This window comes from Xyrauchen texanus, chromosome 31 (assembly GCF_025860055.1).
Source record: "Xyrauchen texanus isolate HMW12.3.18 chromosome 31, RBS_HiC_50CHRs, whole genome shotgun sequence".
In the NCBI taxonomy this organism is placed as follows: domain Eukaryota; kingdom Metazoa; phylum Chordata; class Actinopteri; order Cypriniformes; family Catostomidae; genus Xyrauchen; species Xyrauchen texanus.
This window is the reverse complement of record NC_068306.1, coordinates 21,802,568-21,819,794: the sequence shown is the minus strand read 5'-3', so window position 1 is coordinate 21,819,794 and position 17,227 is coordinate 21,802,568. Positions and strand designations below refer to the sequence as shown.

At 38.2% G+C, this 17,227-nt stretch overlaps 1 protein-coding gene across 1 annotated transcript in view; it reads right to left on the bottom strand.

The window, feature by feature from the left end:
- The window catches only part of rasgrp2 (RAS guanyl releasing protein 2 (calcium and DAG-regulated)), a 32,311-nt gene extending 21,286 nt beyond the window's left edge, over positions 1 to 11,025 (bottom strand). The window contains exons 1-6 of the mRNA XM_052099567.1: positions 10,877 to 11,025; positions 10,472 to 10,614; positions 7,059 to 7,161; positions 6,717 to 6,773; positions 5,411 to 5,542; positions 243 to 384 (exon numbers count right to left, since the gene is read on the bottom strand). Of these exons, the coding sequence (XP_051955527.1) occupies positions 243 to 384; positions 5,411 to 5,542; positions 6,717 to 6,773; positions 7,059 to 7,161; positions 10,472 to 10,541 (504 nt within the window). The 5' untranslated portion in view covers positions 10,542 to 10,614; positions 10,877 to 11,025. The remainder of the gene's footprint in view (positions 1 to 242; positions 385 to 5,410; positions 5,543 to 6,716; positions 6,774 to 7,058; positions 7,162 to 10,471; positions 10,615 to 10,876) is intronic.
- Between the last annotated feature and the right edge of the window lie 6,202 nt (positions 11,026 to 17,227).

Below are 17,227 nucleotides of genomic sequence, written 5' to 3'. Positions count from 1 at the left end.
CACAACAACAAATACTGCTGCTCAGGGGGGCAAATATGCCCTACTTTGCATCTACGCAGTTTTTTTTATTGTTTAAAGAACTAGCTAATGAAAAACCTACCGATGCCACAAGACAAAATATATTCAAGATGCATTATTTTAAAACAAGGTAAATATATCCGTTTAAATGTACTTTTACTGGACACCAATTTAAAGATACTTAAGAATGTGAGATTTTGCAATGTATTAATTACAAGACTTACAAGAATTTTGCAAAATGATTTGTACTCCATATAAGTCAGATGTTCAGCCAGGGTGGAGGCATCCAGATGGTCAAAAAGGAGAGATGTCTTGCGTTTCTTCTGGACAGTCTCATCCAGTTGCCGTCTCCATTCATATGATGGGCTGCAGGCAACAAAACAAGCTGTATTTCTGTTCTTGATCCCAGATGCCCAAACACTGCATTTTGGTTTATCTGATCACAATTTCATTATCTTGTGGAATTAAGTGTTCAGTTATCAAGAATACAGTGCCCCCCAGTGCTATTTGAACCAATAAGCCACACTTAAATATGTATTTAACATAATTGCATTAAATTAGCAACTATGAAAGCAAGCAACTTTTAAACTGAAAGATAGCTAACAATTTGCATAATTCAGCATTACTGGTACATTCTCTTTAGTTTGATATATTTTTCAGATTAACAATTTTTTTATTGATTCTCTAAAATGAACACAGAAAAACAAAACATATAAACACAGAATCAATCTTAACCCCCACCATTACCCCTCTCCCTCCCAACCCACAATCCCACCCTGGCCCCAACAACACACAGAGAAAATATACAAATATAAATCATAATATTAATCATGATTGGCACCGCCAGCAGGTGGGTGTGTCTTTATGACCAAGCCTATACAATCTAGAGTGGGTTCAATAGAACTGATGTAAAATCTTTAATTGCACGAGGCACACCCTTGGGTCTTTAGATGCAATCTTGCCTTTTTTTTTTTTATCCTAGCAGACTCTCCCTCCTCCAATTAAAAGTTTAAATCTTTGTCCCATAATCTCTTGAAAGTGGTTGAGGTTCCATCCCTCAGAATCTGACTTAGCAGGCAGTAATACACTGATGCCTCATGACCTTTTCCAAAAGCAGTGATCACCACTCTCATAGTATCTGCCGCTTTAGGGGTGTGAATGCTATTCCCAAAAATAACAGAGCAAGTGGCGCAGCTGTAGATACCTAAATAACTGAGATCTGGGGATCACAAAATGTTGTACCAAATTTTCAAAGGATCTGAACACACTACTCTCATATAGGTCACTGAGTGTAGTAACCCCCCTTACAATCCACTCTGACCAGCAGAAAGGGGACTTCTTAATACGTAGTTTAGGGTTCAGCCATAAGCTTGAGGCAACATTTACATAAATATCCGATTTAAACACTCTGGACAATTTTGTACATACTGAGAGCAAATGCGAGATAATGGGGTGTAATTTAACTTCTCCGATTAGACTGATAGAAAGGCTTTGCATTGGAAAATAGGGGCAAGAAATTCCTGTTCAATACACTTTCAGGTGGAAGTGACCAATGAGCCAAATGTCTGAGACCGAATGCATAATAATAAAACTAAATCTTGGATGGGCCTAGCCGACCTTTGTTAATCGGCCTATGAAATTTACTGAAATGTAATCTGGGATGCTTACCATTCCAAATGAAAGACTGTGCTCTCAAATTGCTTAAAATAAGAGATGGGGGACATCTATAGGGAGTGACTGTAGCAGGAAGTTGAATTTTGGAATACAGTTCATTTTAATAACATTAAACTTTCTCAATCATCGATAAATGTAATTAAGCCTACCTGCCCACATCACTCGAAAACGTTTTTTATTAAAAAGGTCAAAATGAACTCTTACTAAATCAGACAAATTTTCTGGGAATAAAATACCCAAATACTTAATGCCCTGTTTGGGCCACTGGAATGCACACAGTTAGAAAGCCGTTACTGGGCAGTACGCTGTCAGAGCCAAAGCTTTGGATTTAGACAAATTGACTTTGTATCCTGAATTTAGAAAATTAATGAATAATTCTGTTTAGGCAAGGCATAGATCTAGTAGGGTCAGAGACAAATAATAAAATATCATCTGTGTAAAGCAGAAGCTTATGTGCCATACCTCCCGCCATCGCCCCTGAAAAATCATCCTCCTTATCACGGCTGCTAATGGTTCCAGGGCAAGCCAGAACAATAATGGGGAATGTGGCCCTATCCAGAGTAAAATAATCTGAAATTAATCTATTTGTTTGAACCACTGCTTCAGGGTGTCTATAAAGTAACTTAATCCATCAAATAAATGTACTCCCAAATACATACATTTCCAAAATCTTAAAAAGATAATGCCATTCTACCATAACAAATGCCTTTTTGGCGTCAAGTGAGATGGCAGCGACCGCAGTCTAATCATTAGACACGGACCACAAGATATCGCAAAACACCTTATGTTATCAGAAGAGGTGAGGCCCCGAATAAACCCCACCTGATCTAAGTATAAGAGATGTCATAACTTTACTTACCGGTAATCGATTAGTCCAAATTTTTGGACAATATTTTAACGTCTAGCTGGATCAGGCAAATTGGACGGTAACTCTTACACTCACTTGGATCTTTGTCCTTTTTAACAATCAAACTGATCCGGGCTTGTGTCATGGCTGGCAGAAGCTTTGCATTCTTTATTGATTCTGTATAATCTTCTAACAAAAGTGGAGCTAGTTCTGTAGCATAAGATCTAAAAAAATTCAGTGGCAAAGCCATCTGTAGACAGGGCCTTATTTACCTTGTCAAGCTCCTCAAAGTTTATCTCAGAATCATGAGAATATTTTTGCTCAGTCATCAATTTAGGGAGTTCTAGATAGTAATGTTTCTAATATCTTCATCAGTAGACAAAGATGTGGAACTATAAAGATCTAGATAGAACTCCTTAAAAGCATTATTAATATCAATGGCCGAGGTAAATATTTCACCACCAGCAGATTTCACTGAGGGAATAGAAGAAAAAGTCTCTCTGCTTTATATATCTAGCCATAAGTTTTCCTGCTTTGACTGTCTTGCCCTGAATAACCAAAACGTCACTTTCCACGACAAAATAGTATTATATCTGTATTTCAATTGGGTCAATTCTGAGACCATCAGACGACATTCGGCGCTTCAGCTATGCCTCAGCACTTTTAATATTCTCTCCCAAATCCACAAGTTCTTGTGCTTTGGATTTTTTTATGAATTAGGCATACTGTATGATCCAATCCCTAAGAACCGCCTTATGTGCCTCCCAAGCCACACCCACAGAGGATACTGAGGGCCAGTTGGTCTCCATATAAACATTGATTTCAGCCTTTATCATTTGTTGGAAATCAGGATTTTTAAAAAGGGATACATTAAAGCACCAATTATATGCAGGCATGAAAACGGTCAGGGGTAAAAAGGTGATATGCCAGCAAAAAATCCAATCAACTTTATTTATATAGCACATATTAAAAAACAACAAGGTTACCAAAGTGCTGCACAAAGAATAAACTGAAAATATAATAACAAATAATCACATAAAATATGGGGGCCATTTTAATGTGTGGAGGCAAGTCATTCCACAAAACACATGGCGTAATTTTTCGCCTGAACCAGACTCTCAAGGGTCCGTTTTCTCTGTTTAGCAGCATGTCTCAGCCTTGCCCTCTTCTCCTCTTCAGCTGCCTGTTTTTTGAGATCCTGAGCACTACTGGATCCTTTGCAGCCACAGTTGAGTCTCTTTTCAAGCAGAATCTGCTGCTGCTGGCGTTTGTTAGTGGTTCCTGCTGAATGTTCTTGCAGAGTGTGCGATCCACCCCATATTTGACATAATCTCGTCTGAAGAACTCGACTGCCGTCTTCTGCCTGGATTGGAGGGTGTACTTGATGGTCTGAATGCTTTATGGCGTTTGCCTTGTACTATAATAGCACAAATAAAAATCAGGCGCGTGTACATAATACGAGCGCACATAACCGTATTTGCGGGTGTAAAACAGTCCCCGCGAAGAAGCATTTCTGCTCAGAGCACGCACAGAACAGTATCTGGAGCACATTTCTGCTCTGTGTGCATGCGGCTGTGACGATTTTTTTTTTAGACATATTATGAGGGGAAAAACATTGTCTTATATTTGGACCAATACGGTACAATACAATTATTAAATGAAAATTAGTATCTTTCTGGCCATGATCATTTAAATTGTCAGCACTTATATAGCGCCTTTTTTACCTTAACGGTATTCAAAGTGCTTTACACTGTGACTCATTTACCCATTCACACACTCACATTCATACACCAATGGTGGCAGAGCTGCTATGCAAGGTGCTAGCCTGCCATTGGGAGCAACTTGGGGTTCAGTGTCTTGCCCAAGGACACTTCAGCATGTGGAGTAATGTGGGCCGGGATTCGAACCACCAACGCTGCTATTAGTGGCCGACCCACTCTACCAACTGAGCCACAGTAAAATGTACATGTTACATAGGTAACGTGCAACAAGAGAAAGATACCCACACGTTTTTCCTGTTGTTATCGTTAGCCTACATTACATCCAGGTTGCTGCCACTCGTCTGCATAAATGAACAATTAGCTTAGCTAAAATTATTGGTAAATAACAGTTAGTTAAATATTGAAATTGGCAACATCACTATATCTGACAGGACAGTTAACATGGTAAGCTAACTTACTTACCTCAGGCTTGCTTTCCGATGTACAGTTCGTTCAGGTGTCCAGTAGTCAGACTTGAGGTGTAGCAGACTTTGAAGAAAACCCACACTACTCTAACTTGGATTGGCTGTCAGGTTTCGGCATTAGGAGTAATGATTGGTTAGGCAGAGCCTAAAGTTGTGAAGTTTATAGTAACTATGCAGATATAGCAGGTAAATGCTGGCCACGACCCCCTCCCCCCCGAATATTTTCTGTTGGGAGGTTACCCCGTGTGACTCTACCCTTCCAAGCAACCAGGCCAATTTGGTTGCTTAGGAGACCTGGCTGGAGTCACTCAGCATGCCCTGGGATTCAAACTTGCGACTCCAGGTGTGGTAGTCAGCGTCTTTAGCACTGAGCTTCCCCCTTAGTTTGCTATATTTTAATAATTTCACATTCAGCCTATGATGGCTTAAGCTGTCCCTGTTTTAAGAGTGGCTTTTGAGTCCAAATGATTTTTTTGGGACCACTGTATATAGACTTGCCATACAGTGTGATCAAATCAACATAAATATGAAGCCATGTAAACAGGGAAGGATTGGACCATTGTATGAATTGTATGATCAGTTGTTTGACTGTCTCAGACATCATGATGTTCCGTATACAATCCCTTTTCATTCCCCAGGTCTCAAAGGAGCAGCGGTTTAGGTTAGTACTGTGGCCTGTGACTCACATGCTGTCTATGTCGATGAGCAGACTGCGTCTCACATCTCCATTCTGCTCCAGTCGCTCCTTCAGACTGCGGATCTGCTCGGCCAGCTCAGGGTTCAGGTCAAATTCGGCTGGAAACTCAGATATCCAGAACCTGACAGAGAACGAGAGAAGACAGAAGACAGTGGGAGCTATGACACTGAGTAGCTATGCATGAAATGGGTCTGGGCATAACATCAGGAGAACCAGTAATCTCAGTGAATAGTCTTGCCTCAACATTTTATGTGAATTCAGAGTACAATATTTGTGATCCAACAAAGCTATTTTATGGTACAAACCATACACACTTTTGCAAGAGACACAGTGGGGTTCAAAAGTCTAAGTCCACATTGAAAATCTGAGATTCAAAATGTATTTAAAGGGTAACTAAACACCTGATTAGAGTCTGACTCCACCCACTAGAAATATTTGAAAATGCTGGAAAAGTGGGCAGACCCCGGAGGGGATAGAGGGAACGAACCGAGTGCGGGGCTGAATCTGGCATGGTGAGCTGGAACCTGCTTACGTCAGCTGTCACCGCTTACATCACGAAGTACCGCAACAGCCAATAGGAAAATTCAACTGCAGTAGCCACCGTTCAACCTGAAGAGGGCAGCACTCAGACGTTTTTACACCATATATTGTAGAATTAAAACACTTTATACACAAATGTCAAAAAAATTACTTGAATCAATGACCAGTACTAATAAAGCCCCATGCTTACAGATCATTAACTAAAAAAAGTTGGTTTAGGGTTTAGTTACCCTTTAAAGCTGAAATTATATAGAAAGTTTCAGGGTTTTAATTATTTTAACCAAAAATGGTATTGCATGCGATTAAACAATATTAAATATAAATACAAATATTTAATATTTTGCAATATTTCTGGGTCACTTATCAAATAAGAAAATTTATGACACTTATGTGAACTTCTATGTACAAGACGTCAGAATCCTTGAAGCAAACAATGCTGGATAACATGCAGGTTTTGTACAAACTTGCGGAGTCCATGCAGCTCAAACGCATGTTGTCATTAAAGCAGATACAGTGCGTTGTACGAAGACATTATGACATTCATGTTAATGTAAACTTTAAACTCAAATTGTCATACTGATAATAAAACATGCAATGAAAAATTGGATTCCAGTATAGAAATGCTAATTTGATGCATTTTCAGAAATGTATTCAGACTTTTGAACCCCACTGTACAGCATTTAAATTTCAGTGGTAGTACTGAGCCAAGAAATCAAAGTAAAAAATCTAGTTGAACAAATGGGTTTTTGACCTACTTGACAAGGTGACAAATTTGAGACTGCCGATTTGCAGAACAATCCTGTTCCTGAGACCTTTTAATACAGTCAAGGTAGCTCCACTTTATTACTATTATCGGCTGCGAGGAGAGTGATGGAAACAGTTTATGATGCTGTCAGCCCTCTCTCCAAATGATAATCCCTACCCATGACAGAATGTACTAAGTGCTAAATGTCTTACATAAAAGCTTGGCTGTCATGTTGGAAACTAAATGCACAAAGACTTTTTATTTCTTTTCAGGTACTTGATAGTAATGCTAGTTTTTGAAAATTAGAGTTCTCAGAAAGTACAATGTTGATAGATCTGCTGTAGAAGGATACTTGTGCAGGAGTTTCTTGGCTAGGTCACTGGAGGAGATATACCAGGGATGCATGGTTAGAAACATGCGCACCAGAGATGTTTCCTTCAGAACACCTTCATTGTCTGGGGGAAAGACAGAAAGCCAGACAGTTGCAGGAAAATGTGTTTCACATTTATTTACATAAAACCATTTGCCTCTGATTTTCTTTCTTTGGAATCAAGTCTCAAATTTGTTAAAGGCACTAGAAAAGAACAGAACTTTAAAACAACAGGGGACATAAACAGGGGTGATATTGCAGGAGATATTCCACCAAATATTGTTTCTCACAAAAATAATAAGCCATAAACAAAAATGCAATATTCGCTTATCTTCAACCAAAGCTAAAATTAAGAAGCTAAAGTTTAGCTTATGTTTCATTGCCACTCCATAATTAAAATGCATTAAGTAAAGCTGAAACATAAGGTACACAAAATTACTCATTTAAATAAATAATGATTATTTTAATAGGTTTCCAGTGCAAGCATCATAAGGTATGTAAATGAGTAAATACATTTTTTTTTGGTCTAAATCAATCTATTTGTATATTCATTTTCTGGGTTAAACTAAAAAAACAAACAAACGTGTAGGTGTTTTAACTTTACAGAGACAGTTACAGACAGAGACTCCCCTGCTCTTACTTGAGGCAGCACTAAAGAATACCTGCCCATCCCATATCTTCCCAAATTTTTCAGCTTCCTGCGGGGATATAAAACTTTTCTTTAATTTAAGAAAAGAAATAACCTTCCTTTTATGGGGTGCCCCAACCCATTCACATTCCATGTCGAGAGAGACAATCCACTCATATTAACATTTGACATTTTGGCATATAAAAAAAAAAATAAAAGATTGTGTGTCAAAAACAAAATGATAAAATACCACATTCCAACATTGTTGCAACAATCAAACCCCAAAATTCCCCCAGAACCAAACAAACAAACGCGCACTACAGCACTAACTAGCATCCATTCCTCTAAACTCAAACAGTCTATGTACACCCAAGAGAGCCCCCGCAACAAATTTGCCATCCGACTGCTCAAGTCCGGTGTTTCTATACAAATTTTGTGAGACAGAATTACATAACAGAAGAAAATCTATAAAACAAACTCCAGCCAATAGGCAAAATAAACACAAAGAACATTTAGATTCATCCACATAACTGTCCCGAAGGTGTGTTCCTCCACAAAAAAAGCTTCAGCCACTAGCGGAACCAGCACAAAAAAAAAAGACGTAGTTTCCTCAGGTAGTCAAACGAATGTTCAGTGAGCTTTATGACAGACATCGCTTGCTGCTGGCATGTAAATATTTTTATCCTTAGCATCCATTCTCAATTTTGCCAGGACCATCAGTGCAAAAGCGACCTTACATTGCTGTAAGAGTTTCTTGCATTCCTTGAATTGATCACGTTTCTCTCATCGAATTCGCAAAGTCTGGGAACAAGAAAATTTAGTGATTCTTCCAAAAAAGCCTTTCTTTACTCCTTGCGTAACACAAGATCTTTATGTATATCACAGAATTTATCAGGGCCTGTCTCCCTCAGTGGATCGCAAAGCCGGAACCCTGGGCGCTCACTCCATTTCCATTTTATGGCCTGTTATGTCAAGCAAACTCAGAAAGAGCCCGTCCAGAAATTCCCCCATATTCTGATCCTCTGCTCGCTCAGGAATTCCAACAATTCAGAAGTTGTTTTGCCGGTTACGATTTTCAAGGTCTTACAACTTGCTAGCAGATTAGCAGCTAATTCCCTCTCCGATGACTCCAGATACTCTATCAGTTTCTCAACATCCACCACTCTTGTAACCAAATCAGTGAATTACGTCTCCATGGCAGTGATCGATCAACGTATTACAGCAAGATCCTCAAAGTCAGTAACAACCTTTGTTAGCATTACCGACATGTTCAACAGTTGACGCTGAATCTCTTTCACCTCACTGGCCAAATTGAGACCCTGGTTCGAGGCCTCCGTAGGGGTGTCAGCTTGAGCACTTAAGTTTCTTTTAATGTCTCCAGAGCCTAAGGATTTTGAATTATATGACATATTGTTCTCCTAGAACAGTTATGGAGCAGAGTGTATCGAATCTCACCCGTTCATGTCATAAAATGTATTAAAACTAGCAAAGTGTGCAGAGATCGCCATTCACATGTCCGATCCTTGCATGGCGTCACGTGACCCCCTTAAAATATTTCATCTTTTTACACCAAAAGAGAAATCTCCAAAAGCTTCAAAAGAGAAATCTCCATTCACTTGCATTTTAAGGACCTACTGAGTTAAGATCTTTTTCTATTTTTCTTCAAATATGTCCTGGTGAAGAAATCCATACACACCTGGGACATCATGAGGGTGAGTAAATGATGAGAGAATTAACATTTTTGGGTTAACTATCCCTTTGGTTGAACTTATCCCATTTAACCTCTTCCCAGCATGTACTTGGGCATAAATAACACATTTGCATTGTTTGGTCATTTGTATGGTTTTATGTACATTTTTGTTGTTAATTTTGTTGTCACGGTAGGTAATTTGTTTTTTAATGTCAGGATGAGTTTGTTTCTCTGATAAAATTATCAATTTGTTCATTGTTAACCTTGTCAAATATTATGTACCAAAATGTCGAGGAATGTGCATGCCATTTAAAAAAAACAAAACAATCAGGTTTATTTCACATTCATGGTCATGTGAGGAGTAAAAATATTTTAAAATTTTTATTAAGCACATTTCATTCAGGTCACATGGAGTAACCCTATGAAAACTTCTTGATTCTTGACTTGATTCAGTCACTTGATTTGTGATTTGTGACTCAAGAAAAAAAAAAATATTGTTTACATTAAAAATATGTTTTAAACTATTTTTTGAAAATGATGACAAAGTTTTTTTTACACTCATGTGTGTTTAAGGTATAAGGAAAGTACACCACTTGACAATATTAGAGTTATTAAATCTTTGATTTTTATTTTTTGAAAGAAAATGCTATAAATGTTTTTAAAAAAAAAATAAAACCAACCTGGATTATTAGATTACTGGATTACTACATTTCTACAAACGTGATCATATATTTATTATAATTTCAGACAACCTTATTTGTCAATAAATTTGTCAGTAAATTATTAATATGGTCCTATACGCATGTTCACTAATTTTTTTACAATATGTTACAGGAGGTCCCTGCTCGGTCTCTCTGTCCACCAAGGGGTTCTAGGTCTAAAAAAGCAGAAGATCCAAGAGCTAGAGAAATTAAAATGGGAAAAACTGAAGCAAATTGGGAAATAAGAACAAAGAGAGACAGAGAAAGCAAAACAGAGAGAGAGAGACACAAAGATACTCAATTGTAGAACCCAGTGTTGTTCAATGGGCTGATCAGAGTGTTTACACAAGAGGAGGAAGCAAATGTGAGTACTGACCAACGGCTTTTATGCAGGCTTCTACTAGCTCATCCACGCTGGCTGACTGATCCGATGAAACGCTCTCCATTTCTCTCTACTCCACTGTTCTCCACAGCCCCTGCTTAATTTTCCACTCCTCTCTTTGATCTCTCTTTTTCAGTCTGAAAATGAGGCAATGCCATGCGCGGCAAAGGAAACAGAATCAATAAAGCAGAAAATGGTTCAGATGTGAGAGGTGCCACTGCATTTTCATTTTCATCAAAAGCAGACAAATCCTTGTCACACATGGATAATGCATTGGACACGACTTGTGCGACAAACAACAAGGTGCATAAAATAAAAAAAATAAAACATTCATATTCGTTACTGGTCTTGGACAACAGGACAAAAAAAGCCTTTGGAGCACTTTCAAAGAAAACTTACCCCACAAATGTGTCCTCAATTCTCATCCAGTGAAGTGCTAATGAACACAGAGGCTTTAGTAGAGTGTCACTACCCGTAGAAGAACTAAATGTACTGAAAACCACAGAAACCAAGAGTTACTTGGGCTGGGGTTCACGCTGAGTACAGCTGGCTGTACACATGGGTTTCCTGTCAGTTGAGAAATGTACAGCAGTTGCATTTCCTGTTCAAAACAGAGATGTTTCAACTCATTTTTTACGTTCACAACAAAAAAGGGGTGTGAGGAGATGAGGAAGAAAAACAGGAAAAAACAAATATAATAATAAAAAAAAATTACAGTATGCTTATGTATGACCTATAACAATTGAATCTTTCTCGCTCATATATGTGAAAATGGGAGAGGGCTAATGTTTGGGTGAGGCGTCACACTTTCACACAAATATCAACAAATGTTGATACATTTTGGGGTAGAATGCCATAACACTTCATGACATCTAAAGAGAACACTTGAAATTACATGTCTTTGCCATTTACACGGTGTCCTACTTTGGGTATGATTTTCAATCCCCAGTAGGCTACAACACATGTGACACAGAAGCTCAATTGAGATCCAAATCCTGCACTGTCACTACCATCAGTTCAACACTTTGGATGAAGACTGTTAGTTAAAGCCTCAAACCACATGAGACGAAGTCAAAACTGTTGAAATTTACCAGTTTTGTTGGCACCCCTTAGTGGCTACATAGTGCCAAAGATATGAATTTCTCATTCTAGATTTGTATTTAAAGGAATTGTTAATCCAAAAATGAACACTGTCTCATTATTTACTCATGACTGACTTTCTTCTGCAGAACACAAACAAAGATTTATCTCAGCTCTGTAGGTCCATTCTATTCAAGTGAATGGTGACCACAACTGTGAAGCTCCAAAAAGGACACAAAGTCAGCTATAAGACTTCAGTAGTTTAATCCATGTCTTCTGAAGTGATACAATCGGTTTAGGGTGAGAACAGACCAAAATGTAACTCATTTTCACTATAAATCTTGACATTAGCCGTCTCCTTGGCGTTCATGATTTCAAGCTTGATGACACTTCCTAGCACCAAACTCTGTGCATGAAGACACTGGGAAGCATGATCGAGCTTGAAATCATGATTGTGCCTAGAGCAGGGGTCGGGAACCTTTTATCACTAAGGAGCCAATTTTTTAATTATTGGTTGATGCTTTTTTTTTTTTCTCAAAAGAGCCATACCACAAACTAATAATTTACAATTTCCAAAAAACTCAGTTTTCAATTCAATGTTTATTATGCCCATAGACTACCCAAAAAATAAAAAATAAAATATGCAACAACGAATGGGTAAAAAGTTGCATTATGTAATATAGTACACGTGTTTGTGCGGGTCTCCCTTTTGGGCTGGATGATATTTAAAAAATAATTTGCCTTAAAACATTTCTTGCCGAGAGTCAGTGAATATTTTTGCTTTATTGATATTGCTTTAAAAAATAAATTATTGAAACACCAAAAATTTAAAATGACATTTCTAAATTCAAATTGCACTTTAAACAAAATTAAAAAAAAAGCAATTAAAATAACGAAGTGATCAAAAAAATCTTAATTACCTCCCCAAATCCAAACATTTACCATCTCCAACGGACCCATTTGCCATCACGCAAGTATCATGAAAAATTACTAATAGCCTACAAATTAAGAACTAAAGACAATTATACATATATAACTGTAATAATAAGACTCATAATAAATAAGCCTAATAAATGTGTTCTCAAAGAAATGCTGCCAAATATGTGTTCTTATTGAATGGGTTTGTGTTGCACTTTGGTAATACAGTTTATGCTGTCTAAAGAAAAGAAAATAGAACTCAATTTTACGTTTCAAGTTGTCTTGTATTATTTCATTTTTAAGTTTTGAAACACTTGACTAAAATGTTTCTCATGATTTAAAAAATCTTTTGATCTGAAGGCGTAGTCCTAAATGTTTGAAATTAGTTTTGTAGACAAAAATATAGTTTTGCCACCATATTGTTTTTAAATCGATGACTTGGACCAAATAATAAAGAAAAACAGCCAATAAGTTCCCAACATAGATGGGAACTCCTTCAATACTGTTTAAAAAGCATCCCAGGGTGATACCTCAAGAAGTTGGTTGAGAAAATGTCAGGAGTACATGAGTTTTGATTTATTTAAAATTTTGTTTAGTCACAACATAATTCCCATAGTTCCATTTCGTCTGTTCTTATATGATAAAATATAATAAAAAGTTCTTCAAGCATGTGTTTTGTGACCAACAGCATTTCTTGTCATTTGCCACCAAGATGTATTAGAGGTCACCCACATGCACATTGGCAGCTTTTTTTTTTTCTGTTCTTCAAAATATAAAATCACCCGTTATGTCAAACATGCGTCTTTGTGTCTAAATTTCCCGCCGTTGAGCATGAAAAATCACCAATCACCTCCAAAATTTGCAGGTGTTCATGTTCACCAGGAATAGGCTGTACCACAAATTAGGGAGAAAGGAAATCAAAACATTAACTTCAAGCTTTGCAATTGCACCCACACTTTCTGCAGGAAAATTATCTCTAGAATGTTTAAAACGATTGTATGTTGGTGAATGATGAGAAACCTGGAGAGCCACTTTTTAACAAATTTTTAACAAAGACCTTCAGATCTGAGATATTCTTCTAAAATATTTTTTTGGTGTTCTGCAGAAGAAAGAAAGTCATACACATCTGGGATGACATGAGGATGAGTAAATGATGAAAATTTTCATTTTTGGGTGAACTATTCTATTAATTTGGAATTAAAATTAAATCAGCATCTTATTGGAACATGCAAGAAAGTCTAAATAATCAGATTTCTGAGATTGGGAAACAAGTTCAACAAATTGTTAAAGCATTAATATTATCACCTGAATGTTTCTGTGACAAAGCAAAGAGCTGACAAACTATAAAGTGTTCTAAATATCAGTTCTCAGAATGTTCACTCATTAATTCATGTGCGTGTAGTGTTTCTAAAACATGAGAGCTTTTTTTATTATTAAATTAGAATTAAAATTTGAGCTAGGATTAAGATTAGTGTTCTGGAATACAGGATGAGTAACATTAGACTAATGAAAATACATTTTACACTTCAGAAAATCCTGTTCTCAGTCAGTATTATTGTCTGTTCAATTGCCAGGTTTCTTTTTCCAAATTTAGAAAAACAATCTGTCTATGGAACAAGACATAATACTAGTAAACAAATTTATATTCAAGATCCATTCTCTGAAAATCTCTGGATCGTGCAACCATTCATATTAAACAACTGTCTGTCTTGTCATGGAAGTCGTGGCGTTTTCAAATGACACGACGAATCAGAGACAGGGGTGAACACATTACAAAACATTTCACTATTGACGAATCCCCGACGACTCTGCCTGGACTCCAAATTACGTTTCACAACAGAGTACACACGAGAAGTGATAAGAGATACGAAAACAAATGCACGATCATACGTTATGCATTTCAGAATATGCTGTGTATGTTTTTAATCACCTAAAGGCATCATATATTTTATTGGTTACAATATGAAAAAGTAACTCCAACTGAAAAATCTACCCATTACCCGACGGTCAAAGATTGGCAATTTCTCTACAACTCTTCTCTTTCTCCACCCGGTTGTGGTACAGTTCAGAAGAAACATCAAATATGCTCCTGCCAATGTTCCACTAATTTTTCCTCCATTTCTTCAGTCCAATGAGACTTTGTTTCAGTGGGCAGTGGTGGCTCAGCGGTTAAGGCTCTGGGTTACTGACCAGAAGGTCAGGGGTTCAAGCCCCAACACCACCAAGACACCACTGTTGGGCCCTTGAGCAAGCAAGGCCCTTGAACCTATCTGCTCCAGGGGCGCTGTATCATGGCTGACCCTGCACTCTGACCCCAGCTTAGCTGGGATATGTGAAAAATAAATAATTTCACCATGTATATGCAGACATGTATGTATAATGTGTGACAATTTATAATTTACTTTCTTGATACCGCAGCAATGTTAGTTGATGTTCTGTTGCAGGTACATCAACACTCCTCCCACTGAAACTTCCCATGCCCAGTTTCTTGCCCTCTCATTGGCTGTAGGTCAACGCTGCAGTTGTATTCAGTCAAAACATATTTCACATTGCACGATTTGGAATCGCAGACAGGTCCAGATATTTAACATTCTAGATATTAAAAAAAACAAAGTATTCAATCAAATTAAATGACATCAGCAACGCGTCAACACTTCTCTAAAAATCGCGTCTTTGTTCATACATTGTGATTGCTCACGGGTGCATGCTCCGATTTGTCTACGATTTCAGAACTGTCGGAGAGCGAAAATCGGGCTTAAAATAGTGTAGTGGAAACCATTAGCGGGCAAACACAGTGCGGCGCAGGCACTGAAGCCAGCAATACATCTAGCTAACGTTGGCAGAGTTTATAGTTTGCAAACAATAAAAACATTGTAAACATATATATTAGCTAATCAACTTTGTGTTAGGCTCATCTTGCCATTGTTAGTTTGCTCATTCCTGTGGTGTGTCCTCAACCTGGCAACCCTTGTGAGCTTTGAGTCTGGAGGAGGGGGAGACAACTGTCTCCAATATTTTGGATTGGATTTGGCTGCAGTACCCATTTTAAACGCTTGATGTCAATGTTACATATTGCTCCTTTAAGGAGTTTAATCTACATTTAAGCTACGGTGGCCATGCAGTGCGAAACAAAACAAATATAAAAACACAACGGCAAATCCAAAGACAAAATAACATTTCAGAAACACATCAACAAATCAGAAAACACACCAGCAATTCAGTAGAAACGGAAAAGGAAGGTACTTTATCTTCTCAACTGATTGACTGTGTGGATGACACTAGTCCTTTCCTCAGGACTGGTTCCCTGCCCACTTGCGTAATTATTTCAAAATTCATTACAAATGCTCAATTACTGAAAATTGTGAGTGGTTTGTCACTCAGTAAAACAGTAAATGGTATACTTTATAACACAGAGCAAAAACAGCAACAGCAGGAAAGGTTTTAGGTACGATGTTCTTCTACAGTGTGTAAGGGACAGTCTACAAATTCTACAAACTGCGCTAAAATACCAGCGTCCAAGCGTTAATTCAATTGACTTGCATATTCTAACATAACAAACACCGTTATTAAAAAAGCATTCTCTCATTCTAAAGGTTGCAGTAGACTGCCGGCATGATTGCTCACTTTCTACATTTGAAGCCAGCATGTACAATTAGAAGTATAGTGTTCAAGTATTTAAGAAAGTAAAATAGCAAACATTTTACCAAGATATTATATTCATATTGTAAATGTTGTAGTTGGCTGCTATTAGATATGCCGATTTACTCTGGGGGAGATTTTCCCAGGATGTGGAATTATAGGCCCTACATATGCATTTTTCTATAATGTTTTTAAAATAATAATAAACAATATGTTGTCAGCCTTGGTAGCTCAATGGTGTTTTTTCTAAAATAATTGAATACTGTATTCATATAATTAGGTATACTTGGCAGCAACCGGAACCATTATAATTATTATTATTTTTAAACAACATTGTTTTTAAGTTAGAAAATGCAAACTGAATGAACGCTTTGATGCCACCAATGTTCCCTCTCGAGAGGTCTTTCCTATTGCGTAAGTAGCTTACGCTATGGGAAAACTCCGTTTCTCGAGAAATATTTAAGTCTTTATGTAAAACGCATTGCAGCTGCACAGCAGATAGCAATGAGCGAGGCAGCTCGGTCATTGGCTGTGCTGCGGCAACTTGCTCGAACCAATGACGGGGCGACTCTGAATGCGCGACCAATGAGCGCGCTTCACGCCCACGCGCTCAGAGCCCGCCAAGATTGGCGTGGCTAAGGCTATATATTAGGCGCCCGTCATGAGAGTTCTTTAGATTTAATCTCCTTCAGCAAAGACCTTCTCTTCGCTGGATCCTCTGGATTATTGGAGTCTTTTCGCCCGCCGTCGACAAGCCTACAGCAGGATTGCTACGAGGACGCCGGCGCCTTCAGCCGCCTTCAAAGCCTTCTGCTACGCCATCCGGCGCGCATCACCTTATATCCTTTACTAAGCAATAACTTTTCAAGTGTTCGCCTCTGCGACGCTTTTTTGTCCTTAGTAAAGAGCAAATTCGAGGCGTTGTTTAAAATGCCTTCGACCTGCACCTCGTGCAGAGGCCCTCTTCCTGACGGGGACCGTCACATTATCTGCGCTCGCTGCCTGGGACCTGACCACGCAGAAGCTGCTCTCACTCGAGGCGGATGCCTCGAATGTGACTCCCTGGGCCTCACCGAGCTGCGCGCTCGCTTTGCCGCCTTTGCCGCGAATGAG